This window comes from Saimiri boliviensis, chromosome 7, assembly GCF_048565385.1.
Source record: "Saimiri boliviensis isolate mSaiBol1 chromosome 7, mSaiBol1.pri, whole genome shotgun sequence".
NCBI lineage: Eukaryota > Metazoa > Chordata > Mammalia > Primates > Cebidae > Saimiri > Saimiri boliviensis.
In genome coordinates this window covers 71,682,052-71,702,946 of record NC_133455.1, presented here as the reverse complement: position 1 = coordinate 71,702,946, position 20,895 = coordinate 71,682,052, and the positions used below count along the sequence as shown (strand labels likewise).

The following is a 20,895-nucleotide window of genomic DNA, read 5'->3' as shown; positions in this document are numbered from 1 at the left end:
CCTGATTTGGAGAGGCTTCAGGTCCCCTCATGCTGAGCTCTCCTGATGTGGAGGGGCTTCAGGTGGGGTGCTACATGGCCTATCCTGCCCTGGGTCCTCTGGAACACCCTGGAACCTGCCAGCCTGACTGATGGCCTCTCGGCAGGTCTCCCAGCCAGTCCCTGTGGCCTTATCTTCCACTCCTCCCTCCCAAGGAACTGGGGGCTCTGCCTGGCTAAGAGGACCAGATAAGGCTGCCCTGCTCCTCGTCCCCTAGTCATACCGCATGCTTCTCCCTGACTCCTGGACTCCCCAAGTCTCATTTCTTTTGGTCTTGAATGGGCACCCTCCTCCCCTTGCCTTCTTTTTGTTTGTTTGTTTGAGACAGGAGCTTGTTCTGCCACCCAGGCTGGAGTGCAGTGGCAGAATCTCGGCTCACTGCAACCTCCGCCTCCACCTCCTGGGTTCAAGCAATTCTCCTGCCTCTGCCTCCTGAGTAGCTGGGATTACAGACACATACCACCACACCTGATTAATTTTTGTATTTTTTGTAGAGACAGGGTTTACCCACGTTGGCCAGGCTGGTCTCGAATTCCTGAGCTCAGGTGATCTGCCTGCCTCAGCCTCCCACAGTGCTGGGATGACAGGTGAGCCACCGCACCTGCCCCCATGCCTTCTCACTCACGGTAGTTCTGTCTGTCCTTGGGAACCCCATGCAATCCCCACAACCTCCAGGAAGCCTGCCCTGACCATCAGCCCTCAACCCTGGTGCCTTTGTCCACAAGACCACTCCGCACCTCTCTGTGGTTTGCATGTGGGTGAGAGGTCCGTGTCTCCACAGCAGTTTATGAGCTGTGGACCTTAGCCCAGGTCTGGGGGACCACTATGGAACCCCTCTGTGCCTCAGTGCTCTCATCTGTAAAATAGAGAAGACAGAGCACCTGGCCCCCAGGGATGCCTTCTGCCCAAACTGCTCTTGGTGGGTGGGGGATCCAGGGGAGGGATAGCAGCGGGCGGGGGGATTGGGGAGGGATAACATTAGGATAAATACCTAATGTAGGTGGTGGGGGGATGGATGCATCAAACCACCATGGCATGTGTATACCTGTAACAATCCTGCATTATCTGCACAGGTACCCAAGAACTTAAAGTATAATAAAAATAAAAGTAAAAAAATAAACTGCTGTAATGGCATGGCTCACCCAGCACAGCGCCATGGGGAGCACCACGTCCACACAAGCTGCTGGTGACCCCTCTGGGTGCTGCTTGCCTGCTGGGCCGCCAGAACAGCTCTCTCCTAGACTCAGGGCCGTGGCCCCGAGACCGGCCCTGGCCCAGACTCCTACCCAGACACCCTCCTCACCCTCCCCGGGGCCAGGCCTCACCGCAGAGCTCGCCCTCATCCGAGCCGTCGCCACAGTCGTCGTTGCCGTCGCACAGCTTGTCGGGGGGCAGGCAGACCGAGGTGTTGTTGGCACAGGGGTGCGAGGGTGGCCTGCAGGCCAGGGACTCGCAGTTCTCCTCGTCCGAGTTATCTTCGCAGTCGTTGTCACCATCGCACACCCACGCTTTGCTGATGCACCGAGCTGAGGGCAGGTGCATGATGAAGGGCCAGGCCCGGGAACCGGGGCTCTCCCTGCCCTTCCTTCCAGACCCCCGGGGCTTCGCTAATAGGGTCAGGACTGTAACTCTGTGGGGTCCACGAGGAACACTGAGGCTTGTTTTGGTCAAATTCATATAGGCAACAAAGGCAGGAATCTGCCACCGGAGGTGCTGAAGTTCAACTCCAGCAAGGGTTTCAGCTCCTCAGGTCCTCCGTGCGGGCCCTGCCCTTCATGCCTACCCCACCCATGATATACAAGCTGATATACAAGCTTCCTCTGGACTCTTTTGCCTTGCACCGTCCCCAGCCTCGATCCACACAGCACAGTGCCATCCCCCTTGCCGCTACTCTGCTCTCAACACGGTCTCCTCCTGCCCACACTGTGCCCTTCCAGGCGCCCTCCAACCCTCCTCTTCACCTGAGTCCTTGCAGCCAAACTTGACACTGGGGTCACAGACGTGGGTCACTCCCTCACAGCTCTTCTCGTCGCTGGAGTCCATGCAGTCAGTGTCCCCATCACAGCGCCACCGCAGGGGGATGCACAGTCCATCCAGCCGGCACTGGAACTCATCCGTGTGGCAGCCGCCGGGGGGCCTCGTGGCTGCAGAGGGACAGTGGAGGGCCTCAGGAGGGAGGGGTTGCCCAGGTCAGCCCTCCCCAGCTTTGCACCCGCCACCCCGCTATGCCCAGCCCGGGGCTATGAGTGGAGGCAGACCTGGAGCGTCCACCAAGCCTTGCTGACACTCCTTGGAAGCACCAACTCAATAGTAGTCAGGAGCCATCATAGCTCCAGGAACCCGCGATCATCTCATCTAATCCCCGCAGTGACACAGGAGATCTCGACTGGAAAAGCAATTTGCTAGGCCATAGCTCAGATGCCTCCCACTTTACCCTCTATTTCATTCATTCATTCATGCCACAGACATTTACTGAGTGCCTCCTGTGTGCCAGGCACTGTCCCAGGGCCAGCCGTGAACCAAAGTCCTTACTCTCACGGAGCTTAGGTTCTAATGGGGGAAGAGACAAGACATAACTCAAAAATCTAGACTCTTAATTCCAGGTATTGATAAAGTTATGGAGACAAAGCTGGGTAAAGGCCAGAGAGGGATGGGGGTGATCGGTCAGGTAAGATGGTCAGGTAAGGCCTCGGGGCAGAAGGCATTGGAGCAGTGGCTGCATGAAGTAAGAGCGAGCTAAGGATCCCTGGAGGCACACTCCAGGCAGAGGAAACAGCCACTGCAAAGTCTCTGAGACAGGACAATGCTGGCACTTCAGAAAACATCCGGGCGGCCACACAGCTGGAGTAGAGTGCAGGGGGAGGGAAGGGCAGGAATGCAGGTCAGAGGGGTAGGGAGGGGGCCCTGCAGCCATGCGGAGGGACTTGACATTTGTTCTCAGGGTGCAGGGAGCCAGTACAGGCTCGAGGGCAGGGCTGGGGCATTATCTGACTTATATTGTCAGAATCACTCTGGCTGCTGTGCTGAGATGACTCAGAAGGCCAGGAGAGGAGCAGGAGCACTGCCCGGCCGAGCCCCACACTCACACTGCCATAGGCAGCCCGCTCCTCCACCCTCCCTGACCTGGCCCCGGCAGATGCTCTCATCTCATGCTAGGACTTTCAGCAGCAGTCTCTGAGCTGATTTTCCTTTCTTGGCACCCCAGAACCTCTTCTCCATCTAATCTCCCTCCAGGGCTGTGTTCTGAAATCACCTCCTACATCACAGCACCTTCCAAATTCGAAATCCTTCAAAGGTTCCCAGTGCCTCCCAAATCAAGCCTGACTGATTTTCACCTGCTATCATCATCTTCCCCCTTTGAGGACAGCCTCATTCCCCACTGTCCCTGCAGAAGGCTTTTCCTCGGTCTGAATGGCCCCATCTGGCCCCACTGTCACCCTATGAAAGTGTTCAGTTTCACCCTCTATGTCTTGATGACCGCGTTCTCCAGACCATGCCATTCCCATTGGAAGACTCTCCCTTCTGGCCATTCCTGCAATCTAAATCCACCACCTCCTGGATGGTCCCAGACCATCCTGGCTTAATACCACAGTGAACTACTCCTATTAGTGACACCTTGTTCTCCCACGCCAGGCCTGCATACCTCAGCTCATTTCATACAGGAGGATGCCCAGGCTCAGAGGAAGCAACTTGCCCAAGTTTGCCCAGCTTATCTGGGAGGGGAGGAAGCTCTTCTCACCACACCACACAGCTTCCAGAGGCTCATTCTCAGAACCTCAAGGGATATCACCTGTGCCCCTCACCCTCCCCTTCGCAGAGATGGCCCTGGAGACGCAGTTACTATTTCCCGAGCTTTCTGTGGCCTTCTCTGTCCTCTCTCTCAGGGCAGGGCTCACGGTGGACACTCAACACTGTCCAGTCTTCTCCTACAGGGTGGCAATGTGCTCTAACTCTATAAGGCAGAAGCTGTAATGTGGTAGTCCGTGACAGATGAGGCCTGCAGGAAGAGAATGGCCTGTAGCTTTTTTTTTTTAACTTTTTTTTTTTCTTTTGAGAAAATGTCTTATTCTGTTGCCCAGGCTGGAGTGCAGTGGCACGATCACAGCTCACTGCAGCCTCAACCTCCTGGCTCAAGTGATCCTCCCACCTCAGTCTTCTGAGTAGCTGGGACAACAGGCACATGCCACCATGTCCAGCTAACTTTCTTTACTTTTTTGTAGAAACAGAGGTCTCACTATGCTACCCAGGCTTGTCTTGAGCTCCTGGAAACAAGTGATCCTCCTTCCTCGGCCTCCCAAAGTGCTGGGATTACAGGTGTGAGTCACTGGACCCAGCCCTTTTTTTTCCAGTATGGGGTTTTGCTATGTTGACCAGATTGGTCTTGAAGCCATAACCCATAAATCTAACAAGACATAGCCGGGCACGGTGGCTCAAGCCTGTAATCCCAGCACTTTGGGAGGCCGAGACGGGTGGATCACGAGGTCAAGGGATCGAGACCATCCTGGTCAACAAGGTGAAACCCCGTCTCTACTAAAAATACAAAAAATTAGCTGGGCATGGTGGCACATGCCTGTAATCCCAGCTACTCAGGAGGCTGAGGCAGGAGAATTGCCTGAACCCAGGAGGCGGAGGTTGCGGTGAGCCGAGATAGCGCCATTGCACTCCAGCCTGGGTAACGAGAGCGAAACTCCATCTCAAAAAAAAAAAAAAAAAAAAAATCTAACAAGACATAACCCATAAATCTAACAAGATATAATCCACAAATCTAGACTCTAATTCCAGGTATTGATAAAGTTATGGAGACAAAACCGGGTGAAGGTCAGAGAGGGATGGGGGTGATCGGTCAGGTAAGATGGTCAGGGAAGGCCTCTGGGCAGAAGGCGGCGGAGCAGGGGCCTGCATGAAGTAAGAGCAAGCCAAGGATCCCTGGAGGCACACTCCAGGCAAAGGAAACAGCCACTGCAAAGTCTCTGAGACAGGACGATGCTGGCACTTCAGAAAACACCTGGGCAGCCACACAGCTGGAGTAGAGTGCAGGGGGAGGGAAGGTGATCCTCCCACCTCAGCCTCCCAAAGTGCTGGGATCACAGGCATGGGCTACCACGCCTGGCCTGCACTCAGCCTTTTAAAACTTCTAAAATCAACTGCCAGTTGGTATGGCTTGAATTGTGTTTCCTAAAAGGACCTAAGTCCTAACCCATAACACCTGTGAATATGACTTTATTTGACAATCCTTTGTCTTTGCAGATGGTCAGCTTAAGATGAGGTCATAAGGGTGGATCCTAATCGAATATATCAGGTGTCCTCATAGAAAGGAGAAATGGGGATCTGGCGACAGGCATGCCCATGGGGAAGACTCCGTGTGAAGACGAAGGCAGAGATCGCGTCAAGCTTCGACAAGCCAAGCAGCTGCAAAGATTGCCAGCAAACCACAGAGGCTAGGGAGAGGCTCAGGACAGATTCTCCCGCACAGCCTCAGAAAGAACACACCCTGCTGACAGTTGGGTCTGGAACTTCCAGCATCCAGAACTGTGAGACGAGAGCAACTAATACTGTAGTGTTAAAAATTTGGTAGTTTTCACATAAAAATCTGCACATCTGATTTCTCCTGAAGCCAAGGCAACTCTGAGTTTACATTCCTCCATGGTAATAATAGGCCAGAGCTAGGAAGCCAGCATCCTTGAGAGGGCCCGTCCCTCCAGGAAACGAGGCCCCCACTGCCCCTGGGGTGGGCCCGAGAGGCTGGGGCACTGTGGAGCCAGCCTCTCCCTCCTTGTCTCCTTGTGCTCATTCATCCCTGCCCAAAGCATCCTTTCCTCAAGCTACTATTTACCAAACATAGGCCCTATGCTGAGCGCTCTTCGTGCATGATCTCACTAAACCCCCACATCAACACTGTCATGTTGGTGCTATTATTACCCCACTTCGCAGACGAAACTCAGAGGCCCACGGAAATTAAGTAACTTGCTCAAGGCCACTCAGATAATAAACTGCAGAGCTGGGGCTCAAACCCAAGGCCGCCAACTGCAAAGCGCCTGATCTTAACAGTGTGTGGCAATGATTTGTCGGCAACCTCCCCCTCCCATAGGACTGGGAGCTGCTGAAGGACACGAGCCATGCCTAAGATACCTCTGGCTCCCAGATAGTGGCCGACGCACAGAGGGCTAGAGAGACAGATGGATGGGCTGGGTGTCTGATGCAGGGGGCTGGATCTCATCCCCACCCCTCGGGCCCCAGTGCCCACCCTGGTTGGTGCAGTTGGCGTGCGTCTCATCACTGTAGTCTCCGCAGTCATTGTCCCCGTCACAGGTCCAGTGCTCAGGGATGCAACGTCCGCTGTTGCATTTGAACTGGGTGCTAGAGCAGGAGTGGCTGCAGCCAGCCTCGTCACTGTTGTCCCCACAGTCATTGTCTGCAGGGAGGGAAGAAGGGGAAAGGCAAAGAGGGAGCTGGTGGAGCAGCCTTCTCTGTGATCCCAGCTTGGGCCCCCAGCCAAGATCCCACCCTCGGCCCACCCCAACCCCCACACTGAGAAAATAACAAACAGAAAAGACACAGAAACTGCATAGACTGCAGCATGCACCATGGCCCCTGTGGTAGGACAGAGGGAGGAGTGGCTGGGACGGGGAGGAGGGGGAGGCTCCCGGAGGGCCTCTCGTTGAAACTTAGAAAGGCTGGAAGTAGGGGACAGGAAACGTTCCTTTCCCCTTTCTGGCAGGTGTGGGAACAGGTCTGCTTACTTTTGGGGGAAAGGCAGGGGTTTCTCCAGTTTTGGAGGGACAGAGGTAGGTGGGATACAGATAAGGACTCTCTAATGGGGCGGGACGGGCTTTACAGGCCTACTCTGAGCCTGGCACTGCTGGGTACTGTGCTCTGGGTGCCTGGCTCACAGGGGCCCTGCCTGTGGCTGGCAAGGGTGGGAGCCACTTGTGGACTGAGCTCGCTGAGGCTCGCTCAAGGAAGCTCCTGCTTTCTTGGCCTTGGGTGGGGGCTGCTTGTCTTGACCCTCATATTTACGGGACACGTGGTGGAAACTGCAGCTCGGATGATGTCCTGCCTCTTTCCAGCTAGATTTGCTTCTCTCTCCTCCCCTACACTTTGGCCTTCTTGTCGCCATCTCTCTGTCATCTCCTTTCCTCTGAGAGGCTCCCTGTGCCCTCTCTGCTTCTTTCCCGCCCACGGTTTGCTTCCTCCCTCTGCTTTCTGCTCTCCCTCCTCTCTGTTGCTTTTTCTTCATATCATAGCAGCTCTGGAGTGGGAGCCTGGGGAACCTGTGGGGGGCTGGGGCCAGCTGGGGTCTGGGTGATGGTGCATGTGCTTCTATGCACTGACCGGCAGGCTCAGGACAGGTCTTTTCGTCAGAGCCGTCCCCACAATCCTTCTCTGAAACACAGAAACCGCCGGGGCAACCATTGGCACTTGAGACACGGCAAAGGTGAGGGGCAACGTGACCCTGACCCAACATAGCCGCTCACACGTCAGCTGGGACTGGAGCCACTGGGGCAGCACGTCACAACACAACACAGACACAACAGAGTCTGAGACGCCACACACGGCGGTCACCTGCCCGCACATTTACAAGCACAATCACCCGGGGGGCTCAAGGCTGACATCATCTCGTCCATGGCTCACTGCCAGGTGGGTTCCCGAGCCTGAAGCCCAGAGCCCGAGGGGTGCACCAAGGACTCCAAGAGATGGGGGTTTGCAGGGAGAAAGGAGTCAGGCGCCGATTTCTCCTTGCTCTGCCTCTCTGGCCCGTCTCACTGGTCTTTCCCTGGCCCCCAAGCCCTGCCAGAGGGTGGGCAGCTCAGGCCCTGCCTGGGGCAGGAATGGCACTAAAGGCAATGGGTAGGGTCTCCCCTCAGTCCATCGTGGCTCCCCCTGGCATTTCTGACTTCTCCTCTTTTCTCCCAGGCAACCCAGCAGGGATTCAGTGTCCTGGACGGAGGCCCCGCTGGATTCTGAAACCCTTTGTCTTCCCTGCAGGACCTGGCCGTGGCCTCGAGCTGCCTTAGGAATCCGCAGGTGAAGGGAGCAAGCTCTTACCATTGTCACATCGCCAGTTGATGTTGATACATCTGCCGTTGTTGCAGGTAAACTGAGTCAGAGGGAAGCAGGTGGGATAGGCTGTGAGGGAGAAAGAGTAGCTGAGTAGGGCCTTCAAGATGACACAGCATTACAGCCCTGAGCAGGTGAGTGCAGAGGCCCTTCCATAACCAGCAGCCTTTAGCTCAGTCAGGCAGGGTGGGGAAGGCCCCACAGCAGTGCCCTGGCTGGAAACTCCACTCACTCATCCCCATGAGTCAGCAGACACAGGACCTGTGCCGAGTGCTTTTCCTGCATGAGTTTGCTGAGACACAATGCTATGATGATGGGGCTACTATCACCCCCATTTTGCAAAACTCAGAGGCCACCGAGATTAACTTGCTCAAGGCCGCCCAGCTACTGAGTTGTAGGTGTCTCCCACACCCCCACCCAGCATGCGCTCAGGATGCCCCTCCCCCAGGCCCAGCCTGGCTCCCTCTGCCGTCCCTCTTACCACAGGAGGCAGACTCGTCAGAGCGGTCCCCACAGTCATCATCCAGATCACATGTCCAGGAGATGGGGATGCAGCGGCCACTGGCACAGGAGAACTGGTTGGGGGGGCAGGTGCGCGCTGGGGGGCAGGAATGGGCATGAGTACTTGTTATCCCGACCCTCTCCTCACTGCCTCTTCTTCCCTATTTTTTTCTGCTTTTGGAGTCCCTTATTGCCAAGGTTCCAAAACCATTTCTCTTAGAGAATTCAAAACCATCTCTGTGGTCTCACTGGGTGCCTTACCCTGTCTCTCAAGGGGTCCCTGGTATCTTCCCAGGAGGGGATCTGCCCTGCCTTGTTCCTCCTCTGCAGTCTGGAGCTGTGCTCCACCCCTGCAAGCTCAGCCCTCTCAGCTTCCCAGGCCAGGAAGGGGATAACAGATCCCCCTCCTGCTCAGAGCTCCATCCCCTCTGCCCTAAGTTCTTTTCTTGCTTTATTTCTTTTCTTTTATTTTGAGAGACATTTCTTGCTCTGTTGTCTAGGCGGGAGTGCAGTGACACAACCAGAGCTCACTGCAGCCTCAACCACCCAGGCTCACTTAAGAGCCCACCTTAGCCTCTCAAGCAGGGGGGACTAGAGGTGCACGCCACCACGACCGACTGATTTTTTATTTTTTGTAGAGATGGGGTCTCACTATGTTGGCCAGGCTGATCTGGAGCTCCTGGGCTCAAGTGATCCTCTCACCTCGGCCTCCCAAAGTGCTGAGGTGACAGGCATGAGCCACTGAACCTGGCTCCTGGTTCTTTTCTTTCTTTCCCAGGCCTGGCCCTCTCGTCTCCCCTGCGTCCTTGACTGAGGGGAGCCTAGTGTGCTCTGAGCCCATTCCACACCTGAACAAGTGGCGTTGGACTCGTCTTCACTGTTCCCACAGTCATTGTCCCCGTCGCAGAGCCAGCGGTTGGGGATGCACCGGTTGTTCTCACACTTGAATCGGTCTGAGGGGCAGGTGTGCTGATCTGGGGAGGGAACGCGTCAGGGGTCAGCGAGAGGGTGGGCCCCTCCCCTGGCTTCCCGCCTGCCCCAGGACAGGCACTGCCAGAGCCGAGCTGCCCTGGAGGCCTGCCGTCCACTAGGGCGGGGTGCGTGGGGCGGGTGACTCACGGCAGAGGGCTGGTGCCTCGTCACTGTTGTCCAGGCAGTCATTGTCTCCATCACACTTCCAGCGCTCCTGGATGCACCGGCTGTTGGCACAGGCAAACTCGCCCGGCTGGCACTGGGGTGGAGGCACGTAGGATGGGTTTGCTGTGGGCACCACAGGAGCACGAGGGGGAGAGTCAGACCCAGGTCGTGGGACAGGTGCTAAGCCCTCTGTACCATTTTTGTTTGTTTTACTATTTCTTAATAATACAGAGTAATTTTTTCTAGTACATAATTTTTTTTTTTTTTGAGACAGAGTTTCGCTCGTTACCCAGGCTGGAGTGCAATGGCGCGATCTCGGCTCACCGCAACCTCTGCCTCCTGGGTTCAGGCAATTCTCCTGCCTCAGCCTCCTGAGTAGCTGGGATTATAGGCATGCGCCACCATGCCCAGCTAACTTTTGTATTTTTAGTAGAGACAGGGTTTCACCATGTTGACCAGGATGGTCTCGATCTCTTGACCTCGTGATCCACCTGTCTTGGCCTCCCAAAGTGCTGGGATTACAGGCGTGAGCCACCGCACCCAGCCTAGTACATAATTCTCTATGAATAAATTACCTGGACGGAAACTGCAATTCTTTCCCAAGCAACAACAGTGATGTTTACTCTACTTAATACATACTGTATGTCAGTGTGGTCTGAGATTCAAATGGGGTCCAATGGAGCCCACAGCCCCTATACCTCTGTGACTACCGAACAGCCTCTCCCTATTCCTTCCCTGCCATCTCCACGAACCGCCCCTGAAGGTCATCTCCAGAATCCCTAGGGCCCTGCCCCAGTCCCTGGACTTTTTCTTTCACAGTTTCATCGACCCCACCAGCAAGAGTAAAGACAGGCACCAGAATGGCACAGGCTCCACCCCTTCTGTCCCCAGCACGTCCACCTCACCACCACTATCTGTCTTGGCCCATTAGAAGCTAAATCACTACTTCCTTTGTCTGTGCTTTGGTAACCTCCACAAGCTCGGGCACCTGTGTCAGCCCGGCCTCCAGACCTCACAGCCCTGCACTTGCCTAGTTTGACCCATCTCGCAATCTCTGAAACTTCCCATGGCCCCAGGGTGGCAATTTCCCCTCCCGTATTCCATGGACCATGGGCCTGGAGGTATGTGTTCTCCTTGCTCCTCACTGCTGGTCCCTGGACTGTTCTTCCCCTTACACCATGCTTCTGTGCTAATCTCTACTTCTGGAAGGCTCCCAGGCCATGCCATCCGTAAAGATTTTTAGCTCCTGGCTCGCTGGTACTTTCTCCAAAATCACTCCTGGTTCAATTCTTGGTGACTTCAACTTCCATGTGGATAATCCTCCCATTGCCTTGGCCTCCCAAGCCGTTCCTTAACCCCCATGCTAATGCCCTCACCTGACCCCAGCCACTCCCTCTCAGCTGCACACTGTGGCTGCACCTATTTTCACTTCCGGGATTCTGTCGTAAGGAAACCATCCAGTATATGGGCAGGCATGATGATGTGAGAAATAGCAGAGGCATGACTGAAAAATGGGCTCTGGGTCAAACTTCCTGGGTTTAAATCCTGCTCTAACTTTGGTCCTCAGTTTCTTCATCTGTAAAATGGGGATAATAAAACCACCTTTCCCACCAGGATGTTTTTAGGAGTAAACAAATTACTGCAAGGGAAACGCCTACGACAGTGCTGAGCACATAGTCCATGCTCAGCAAACGTGGGCTGTGATTATACCAAAAAACTGGAAACAACGTAGACATTCAGCAGTAGAGAAACGGTTGAGTAAATTAAATGAAATTTACCAAATGAAATATATTTTAGCCATTAAAAATGCTGCTTCCAAGCTGGGTGCGGTGGCTCATGCCTGTAATCCCGGCACTTTGGGAAACTGAGGTGGGCAGGTCACCTGAGGTCAGGAGTTCGAGACCAGCCTGACCAACATAGAGAAACCCTGTCTGTACTAAAAATAGAAAAATAGCTGGGTGTGGTGGTGCATGCCTGTAATCGCAGCTACTCAGGAGGCTGAGGCAGGAGAATCACTTGAACCTGGGAGGCAGAGGTTGCAGTGAGCCGAGATCCTGCCATTACACTCCAGCCTGGGCAAAAAGAGGGAAACTCCGCTCAAAAAAAAAAAAAAAAAAAAAATGCTACTCCCATACTCATTACATGCTGTCAAGTGAAAAAAACAGGAAACAGAACAGGACTCCATTTACGTGAAAGTAAATCATAGGGAAATGCCTGGGAGGGAGGTTGTTCCCCCAAACGGTAACAGTGGTTATCTACAGGTCGTGGAATTTGGGGTCATTTGAGCTTTCTACCTTATGTTTTTCTATACTGTTGACTTATTTCATTTTTTTGTTTTGTTTTTTGAGACGATATCTTGCTCTGTTGCCCACACTGGAGTGCAGTGGTGCCATCTCGGCTCACTGCAAAGTCTGCCTCCGGGTTCAAGCGATTCTCCTGCCTCAGCCTCCCTGAGTAGCTGGGACTACAGGCGCACGCCACCATGCCTGGATAATTTTTGTATTTTTAATAGAGACAAGATTTCACCATGTTGGCCAGGATGGTCTCGAACTCCCGACCTCAAGTAATTCGCCCGTCTCGGCCTCCCAAAGTGCTAGGATTACAAGAGTGAGCCACTGTGCCCGGTCTTACTTATTTGGTTTTACAATAAGAACAACCTACTTGTTCAACACCTGCCTATGAATGAGAACATGCGGTGTTTGATTTTCTGTTCTTGTGGGGTCTGATGGGGGGAAATAGGGGAGGGACAGCGAGGGGTGGGGAGTTGGGGAGAGACAGCATGGAGAGAAATGCCAGATATAGGTGAAGGGGAGGAAGGCAGCAAATCACACTGCCATGTGTGTACCTATGCAACAATCTTGCATGTTCTTCACATGTACCCCAAAACCTAAAATGCAATGAAAAAAAAAACCAACCTACTTTTACAAAAAACAAGGGTTGTTAAAATCATGCAATAATAACACAGAAAATTCTGTAACACTTGAACCAAAAAGGACAGAAGATGATTACAGCTATATAAAAGACAATACAACCCCCCGAGGAAAAAAAAATGGTGTTCACTTTATCACAATGCTATCAATACAGTGGTGCTCACTGGTGGGACTTGGGCTTTTTTTCTCCTCTCTAATTTCTAACATATATATTATATGTATTTTTTCATTCTAATTTTTTTTTTTTTTTTTTGAGACAGAGTCTCCCTCTGTCACCCAAGCTGGAACGCAGTGGCACTGCAACCTTCACTTCCCAGCTTCCAGTGATTCTTCTGCCTCGGCCTCCCGAGTAGCTAGGATTACACGTGCCTGCCACCATGCTCGGCTAAGTTTTTTTATTTTTAGTAGAGATGGGGTTTTGCCTTATCGGCCAGGCCGGTCTCAAATTCCCTCAAGTGATCTGCCCACCTTAGCCTTCCAAAGTGATTTCCAATATTTGGAACTACTATTATTTTACTTTAGTAATGGGGAAACATTTAAAAGAAGTAAAGGATAATTTCCTCCTTCCATCCATAGCTGTTCCTTCTTCACTCAGTTTCCCCTAATCGTCATCCCCTCACAAGTTCCTCCCAGCCCCCCGTCTTCCCTAAACTCCCTTCAAGCCCCCAGAGCCTTTGCTCACCTCCTCCCTTGCTTCCTGTTGGCCCCCTCAGGGTCCCTCATTGCCTCCTTCATCTCTGACTGGGATCCTGAAGCCTCCCCTCCCCTCTCTGTGGCGTCCTCCTGCTGGGGTCTGCTTCCCTCTCCCACCAGCCAGGCCCCTCATACCCAAGCAAGTGACGCCGTCTGCGTCCAACACCTGGTCCTCCGCGCAGGCGCACTGGCGGCTCCCAGGGGTGGCCAAGCACAGGCTGCTGCAGCCGCCATTGTTCACCCGGCATTTGTTGGTGCCAACTGTGGGGAGGGGCCGTGGGGAATGGCAAGGGGAGGAGGAGGACAGGGAATTAGTTGTAGTGAAGTCAGGAGAGGCCAGAGAGGGGATAGGGGAGGAGACACATTAAGATAAGGGGACAGAAAGAGGAAATACGGAGAGGAAGAAGATCATGTTGAAGAACAGGAGACACAGACATGGGGCAGGAAGGGAAATGGGGAACAGAGAATCAGACTGGTTTGAGGGACTTCTCTTCTCAGGAGCCTCAAAAGTAAGAGCCTAGGATCCCTGGGAAGTGCCTTCATCCCCAGGGGAGTCTCAAATCCCTGCCTAGGTCCCACCCCCACTTCTAGGTCCCACACTGCCCCCAGCCCCAGCCCCAAGGGGGTACCTTGCTGCTGCTGGGCATCATACATTCGGATCTCAAAGATGGGGGGCCGCTCGCTGCGCAGAAGGGTCACAGTGGGGGGTGCACCTCCTACGCCCCGTTCCAAGCGGTAGACACTGCCACTCCGATACTCAGTCCAGAAGAGGTAGTTGCCATGGTGACACAGGCCAAAGGCGTGGTTCAGCTCAGGACCTTCATACACAATCTAGGGACGGAGAGGATGTTACTAAGGAGTTGGAAGAAAACTGAGGAAGGCCCGTGAGATCACCGTTTTGTATATTCATTTGTCTAATCCTGGGCATGGGTTTGGTTTTGTTTCCCCTGTAAGCCTGGGAGTCCCTGAGGATGATAGCTTTGCACACAGTGGGTTGGTAGATCCTGAAGCCAGCAGGTGATCAAGTGATCCAGCAAGGATGCTGATGCAGAGGTTGTCCATATGGCTCTCTCCTGGGCTTATTCATATTCATTCATAGCGCCCCAACACACACGCACACACGCACACACACATGCACATACAGACACTCTCACATGCTCACACACACGCACATGCGAATGCATGCACACACGCACATGCACACTCGCTCACGCACATGCGTGCACGCGCGCACGCACACACACACACACACACACACAAACTGAGCAGATGGTCAGTATTCATCAATTCATCCAACATTTACCAGGATCTATTAGGGGCTGAGCTGTAGTAGGTACTAAAAGATGAATACAACATGGTCTCTGCCCTCCAGTGTGGAGAAGAATCTGGAGGTGACATCCTAGAGGAGATGGCCCCTGAGAAGTTTGCCAGGGGAAGAGGAGCTGGGGTGAACATTCCATGCAGAATGAACTGCATGAGTAATGGCACAGAGGGCAGATGCTCTGTGACGTGTGCTGGGAGGAACAAGCTGTCTAGTGCTGCTTGTTCAAAGAGTGTTGGGATGCGGGCTGTGGGGAGAAAAAAACTAGAGAGGGAGTCGGGCCATTAAATGAAGGGCCTTATACACCAGAACACGTACGAAACTCACGAAGCATATGACAACCCAAACAACCAAGTGTACAGAAATGCCACCCCTCGGCCCTCACACTTGCAGAGTGCAGACACACACCAAGGCATGCTGTGCATCTATGCACACACGAGGAGGTGCACACGATGTGTATGCAGAGACCTGCACGTGGGTAGTCAACTTCACAGACAACACAGATAGACACAAAGAGACACAAATGGAAGCAATCCTCAAACAAATAACACAACATATAAGATACACAGGCACACAGATGTACACATCTATAGATAAACATACACGAGGCACACAGGCCTGGACACGCACAGATGCCCACATACTCACACAGAACCTCATCCACACGCAAGCGTGGTCTAGCAACACACACGGACGCCCACGCACAGGCACATGCCTGCCCACCTTCCGGTCTGTGCCATTGAACAGTATTGTCTCGATACGATCATAGAAGGCATCCACCCAGTAGAGGCGTCCAGCTGGGATGTCCAGGCTTAGCCCGTTGGGCCAAAGCACTGTCTTGGAGGTGACAAAGATGTCTCGGTGTGAGCCGTCCATCCAGGCCCTCTCTAGCCGCCCTCGCCGACTGTCCTTGGGGTCCTCTTCCCAGTCTGTCCAGTACATCCATCTGTGGGCAGCAACTAGTCAGCACCACGTGGGCCCCCCTTGCCATCAACAGCCTCCCCCGTGATCCCAATCCAAGAGTGCTGTCCCAGAGCTCCTCACAGGAGTCTTCCTGTCCTGCTCATCCTGGACCACACATTTCATTCATTCACTCCGTTCAACAAGTATTTGTTGAGTGCCTGTAAGTTGGGCACAGTTTTGGCGTTCAGGAATCAGTGGAGACCAAGGCAGCCAACTCCTGCTCCCATGGAGCTCCCATCCCACAAGAAACAAGTCAATCAAGGTTACATGGAGAGCGACAAAGGCCAAAAGGGAAATAAAGCAGGGTGATGGGGTGGAGAGTGACCAGGCTGTAGGTGTGGGTGTCAGGAGAGTGATGGAGAAGGTCACCCTGAGGAGGCGGCATGAGTGAGACTTGATGTAGCAAAGGAGCCAGTCCTGCAAATATCTGGGAGTTCCAGGCTGAGGAACTCCAAGAGCAAAAGCCCTGAGGCAGGAGGAGCTGGGGTGCTTGCCTGAGAAACAGAGAGCAGGCAGTGGGGACAGAACTTCAAGTGTGGGAAGCGAGATGTGGATGGGTCAGACAAGGGCCAGGCAGACGCTGTGGGGCTGTGCAGGCCTGACAAGGAACGTGGGCCTCATTCTCAGGGTAAGGGGAGCTGGTAGAACACTCTGAGCTGGGAGTGACAGGATCAGATTTCTTTCTGTTTAAGGAATCACTCCAATTTCCTTGAAGACAGGGACGCCTTCTCCCCTTGCAGCCTCTCATTCCTGCTAAAGCGTCCCACCTTGGCTGCCTTCCCCTGCTTCCCTGTGCACCTCATCTTCCAGTTCTCTGAGGCCCACACATTCCTGGCTCCGCCCACCCCAAGGCCTGGGAGGACTCACCCATTGAGTGGATCCACCACAATGGCCCTGGGGTGTGTCATTTTGCCCTCGATTAAAGTCTTGCGGGTCTGAGCAGCTTTCTCCAGCCTGGCCACGCTGATTGTCTTCTTGGGCCCGTCATCCGTCCAGTACAGATTGTCCCCCATCCAGTCCACGGCCACACCCTCCACATTGTGGATGCCTGTAGGGGGAGAGGGGCTGGTGATGAACAGCTTCAAAGGAAGTTCAAAGCCGCCTGCCTCTGGCCTTCTAGGACTCAGGTACCTTTGAGCAGCCTGGGCTACATAGGGAGTGTAGGGACCCTCTGCCGCTCTAGACAGGCGGGTGGGGGCAGGTACAGGAGGGTGGAAGAGGAGTAGGGGAAGGCCCTGTGTGCTGCCATTTGCCAGCCTCTCAAAACTACACATGGCAGACGGTAAACCACATGGCTGATGTGGGCTCTTGCGTAAGGGCGTCTGGCCTGTGCCTGGGTGGAGAGCTGAAGCAACGGACACATGGCTCTGGGTGTAAGTGTGATGTCACGTTCTAGGCCTAAAAATACTGAACGAACAAAATTAATAAATTAGGAAGTGATCTTTCACTTAGCCAAGCACTTCACTCCAAGTGTCCTTCAGATAGCAGTTTTCTTGGTATAGGGAACCCCAATCTTTTCCTGATGAGTTACTTTTAATTTTCCCAAAATCTTACAATATGATTGCTGACTGCTGATCTCTGAGCTGCAGTGGGGGATGGGGTGCGGGGCAAAGGTTGTAAATGGCACCCGCCAGACTGATGGGGAGGTGGCCTGATCCTGGGTCCCAAGTGCAGATTTGGGGCAGAACTCATACAGCTCAGAATCCTTCACGCAGACATCAAAAAGACAATGCACTATGAGCCTGCCCGAGCAGCTCAGATGGAAGACCTGTATGCAGTTCACAAAACAATTTTCTCAGGACACGTTAGCATGTCAATTTGGTGGCTGTAAGGTCAGCTGCACAGACCCTGTGTGTGCACACACATGTGGGTGTGCCCTGTTTTGATCTGGCAGGCTGTCTCCAATTCACAACCTCAGTTCTTTCCTGGCTATGTGCTGCGTACAGCTTCAGGGCTCTGGGCCAATGGCAGAGAGATCCTGAGTTTTCCCAAGGGCTGGCAAGGACAGCCCATGCTGCCTAACCCATCCATCCTCCTGCCTCTTTGGCTCAGCCAAGAAGGGGGTCACACAGGGGTCAATCTGTCTATCCCCTCATCTCCATGCCAACCAGTGCAGCCAGCCGGTCAGCAGGGGACTGTCCATGCTGAGAGGGCACCGAGAAACAGATGCCTGGGCCCCCGCCTGCTTCCATCCACATGGGCCACATCCCTAGGAGCCCGTACCGTCTTTTAGGATGGTCTCCCGCTCAGTGCCATCGATCTTCTGGCGACCAATGAGGTAGCTGGTGGTGTCAGCAAAGTAGATGAAGCCGGTCTCAGCGTGGAAGTCCAGGGCTCGGGGGTTCATGAGGTTTTCAATGGGGATCATGTGCTCATCCGGGACCTTGGCCCCCATATCCATGCCCCGGATGATGCCCGGCCGGCCCTTGCCATACACGAGGAACAGCTCATGCTCCGGCTCTAGAGCAGGCACAAGCCAGGGTACAGTCAGACACACACACGATCATCACCCCCACCCAGGGGCTGCAGCCAAAGGGCTGCAATGCTCTAGCTGTGATGGGTCAGGAGACAAGAGGGAGGTGAGGCTCTGGGTTGGATGGACTGACCACATACACACTAACATGTAGGACACTGGATCCTGGCCGCAACACCCCCGGGGTCTGACCTCTGCACTCCAGGAGTAGGAAGAGAGAATAGCAGGTTTTCAGCTAAGTGCCCACTGATCAGTCATGAAATCAGTGGTATAAAAGGAGTACCTTGAAAATATGTTGGAGTCAGATCACTGCTTGCCACTTCCTCTGCTACTATCCTAATGTAAACCACATCACTTCTTGCTCACTACACTGAAACAGTCTCCTGGCTACTTCCCTACTGCCCGTCCCCCACCCAGCAGCAGCGTGACTTTTAGACAAATGTGAATCCAATCAAGTCACTTCCATTCTCAAACGTCACCATGAGCTTCCCATCCCAGTTATAATAAAATCCAACCGCTCCCTCCTTGTTTGCCCTCACACCACTCAGTCCCGCTGGCCCTCGTGCTGTCCCTCCAGCCTGCCACGCTCACGCCAGCCTCGGGGCCTTTGCACTGTTGATTCCCTCTGCCAGACATGCTCCTCCCTCAGGGAGTTACATGGCCTCTTCACTTCACAGAGAGCTTGGCTCAAACGCCACATCCTCAGAGAGGCCCTCGCTGTCCTCATTAACTCTATCGTCTGCCTTATTTATTTATTTTTTATATTTTGAGTCAAAGTCTCGCTCTGTCGCCCAGGCTGGAGTGCGGTGGCACCATCTCAGCTCACTGCCACCTCCGTCTCTGAGGTTCAAGCGATTCTCCTGCCTCAGCCTCCCAAGTAGCTGGGATTAGACCACCACGCCCAGATAATGTTTGTATTTTCAGTAGAGACAGGGTTTTACCATGTTGGCCAGGCTGGTCTCGAACTCTTGACCTCAAGTGATCTGCCCGACTTGGCCTCCCAAAGTGCTGGGATTACGGGCATGAGCCACCACACCTGGCTATTCTCTGCTTTATTTTCTTCATAACCACTTATTACCACCTAAAGTTACATTTATTTGTTTCCCCAACTAGACTATAAGCTCCCTGAGGCCAGGGAAAACATCTATCTTGTTCACTGCTGAATCCTGATGGCCAGAACAGTGCCAAACATGTAGTGAGTGCTCACTGCTCGCTAAACACTTGCTGAATGAATCAGATTAGTTTTCTCCATAGCCAGTGTGGGGGAGTGAGAAAAGTACTTTTGTCGAATGTGGATTCAAGTCCCAACTCTGCCTTCACTAGCAGTTGAGACACTTCCTTCATCTCCCTGCATGTCAGACAGATGCAGCCGGGCTATGGGGGACACCTGAGGATACCCTCCCGCTGCCTTCCAGTGGGCACGCACCCCCTTCCCTGTCACTCACTCTTGCATGACTTCCCGTCACTGCCCAGGCTGAAGCCGGAGCGGCATCGGCAGGTCCGAGCTTTGTGGCTGTTGGCCAGCAGGCAGATGTCAGAGCAGCCACCCGGCTTCCCATACTGGTCATTTTCACAGGCATGGCTTCTCACTGGGGGCAAGGTGAAGAGCTGTCAGGACCCCTCAGAGCCCCTGTGCCAGGCCTTGAGAAGGCTTCCTGAATCTGACCAAACCCCCCTGTTGCTGTGGTCTTTGTGCCTGTTGTCCTATTTTAGGATTTGGAAGCCACAGGGGTAGAAATCCTCTGCCCCCGACAACCCAGGCTTCAGACTCTTGCTGGGGCAGAGGGCTTTAGTAGTCAGGGGAGAGAGTCCCAGGGTTGCCTATGGCCAGGTGCTCCTGCTCCAGACTGGCAATGGGACTGGGAGGAACAGAGTCGGATCTGGAGGCTGAGTGGGTGGATGTGGGCTGGCAGGGGAAGCTGGGGGGCCAGGGCAGGTAGCCCGAGTGGATAGTGCTGACATGAAAGAAGCCAGAGTCAACACAGGAGGGCCCATAGAGGCTCTGTGATCCCAAGGGCCCAGAGCCATCATGGGGTAAAGCCAACTTTGGAGGGGCCATGGAGCCCTGCTCACCTCGGGGCTGACGCCTCTGGTGGTAGATGTGGAGGGCACCGCCCTTGTCCACCCGGGTGACGACCTGGTACTCAGTGCTGTTAAAGCGGTTCACACGGATCACGCTCGTCTTCTGCTGGGCATTGGCATTGTCCGAGTTGGTGGCATAGAGATAATTCTCAAACACGGTCAGGCCATACAGGTGCTCGATCTGAGAAGGGTGGGCAAGAATGGGCAGCACGAGATGACAGGGGGTCCTCCCTCTGCCCTGGAGATCCCCTCAGCTTCCTCCAAACTCCATGACCTGCATTCCCCAATTCATGCTGTAGTTTTTAATTTTTATTTATTTATTTTAAGACAGGACCTCACTTTGTCACCCAGGCTGGAGTGCAGTGGCATGATCGCAGCTCACTGCAGCCTCCACCTTCTGGGCTTAAGTGATCCTCCTGCTTCAGCCTCTTGAGTAGTTGAGACTACAGGCACATGCCACCACACCTGGCTAATTAAAAAAAATTTTTTTTTGTAGAGATGGGGTTTACCTATGTTGCTCAGACTGGTCTCGACCTCTGAGGCACAAGCAATTCTCCTGCCTCAGCTTCCCAAAGTGCTGGGGTTACAGGTGTGGCTCCTGTGCCCGGCCCCACTATTTTTTAACTCCATGTTTTACTCCTGTCTCCTCTGGCTGGACTAACCTGTTCTGAAGATGTTTGCTTGCCAAGATCCCACTC

The 20,895-nt window shown here is 53.8% G+C and overlaps 1 protein-coding gene across 1 annotated transcript in view; it reads right to left on the bottom strand.

Moving 5' to 3' along the window:
• LRP1 (LDL receptor related protein 1) overlaps window positions 1–20,895 on the bottom strand; it is an 86,724-nt gene that overhangs the window by 38,745 nt on the left and 27,084 nt on the right. The window contains exons 9-22 of the mRNA XM_003926457.4: window positions 20,189–20,378; window positions 19,561–19,704; window positions 17,866–18,102; window positions 16,510–16,690; window positions 15,403–15,625; window positions 13,988–14,189; window positions 13,494–13,619; window positions 9,718–9,858; window positions 9,447–9,572; window positions 8,579–8,695; window positions 8,086–8,166; window positions 6,284–6,451; window positions 2,001–2,183; window positions 1,365–1,565 (exon numbers count right to left, since the gene is read on the bottom strand). Of these exons, the coding sequence (XP_003926506.3) occupies window positions 1,365–1,565; window positions 2,001–2,183; window positions 6,284–6,451; window positions 8,086–8,166; window positions 8,579–8,695; window positions 9,447–9,572; window positions 9,718–9,858; window positions 13,494–13,619; window positions 13,988–14,189; window positions 15,403–15,625; window positions 16,510–16,690; window positions 17,866–18,102; window positions 19,561–19,704; window positions 20,189–20,378 (2,320 nt within the window). The remainder of the gene's footprint in view (window positions 1–1,364; window positions 1,566–2,000; window positions 2,184–6,283; window positions 6,452–8,085; window positions 8,167–8,578; window positions 8,696–9,446; window positions 9,573–9,717; window positions 9,859–13,493; window positions 13,620–13,987; window positions 14,190–15,402; window positions 15,626–16,509; window positions 16,691–17,865; window positions 18,103–19,560; window positions 19,705–20,188; window positions 20,379–20,895) is intronic.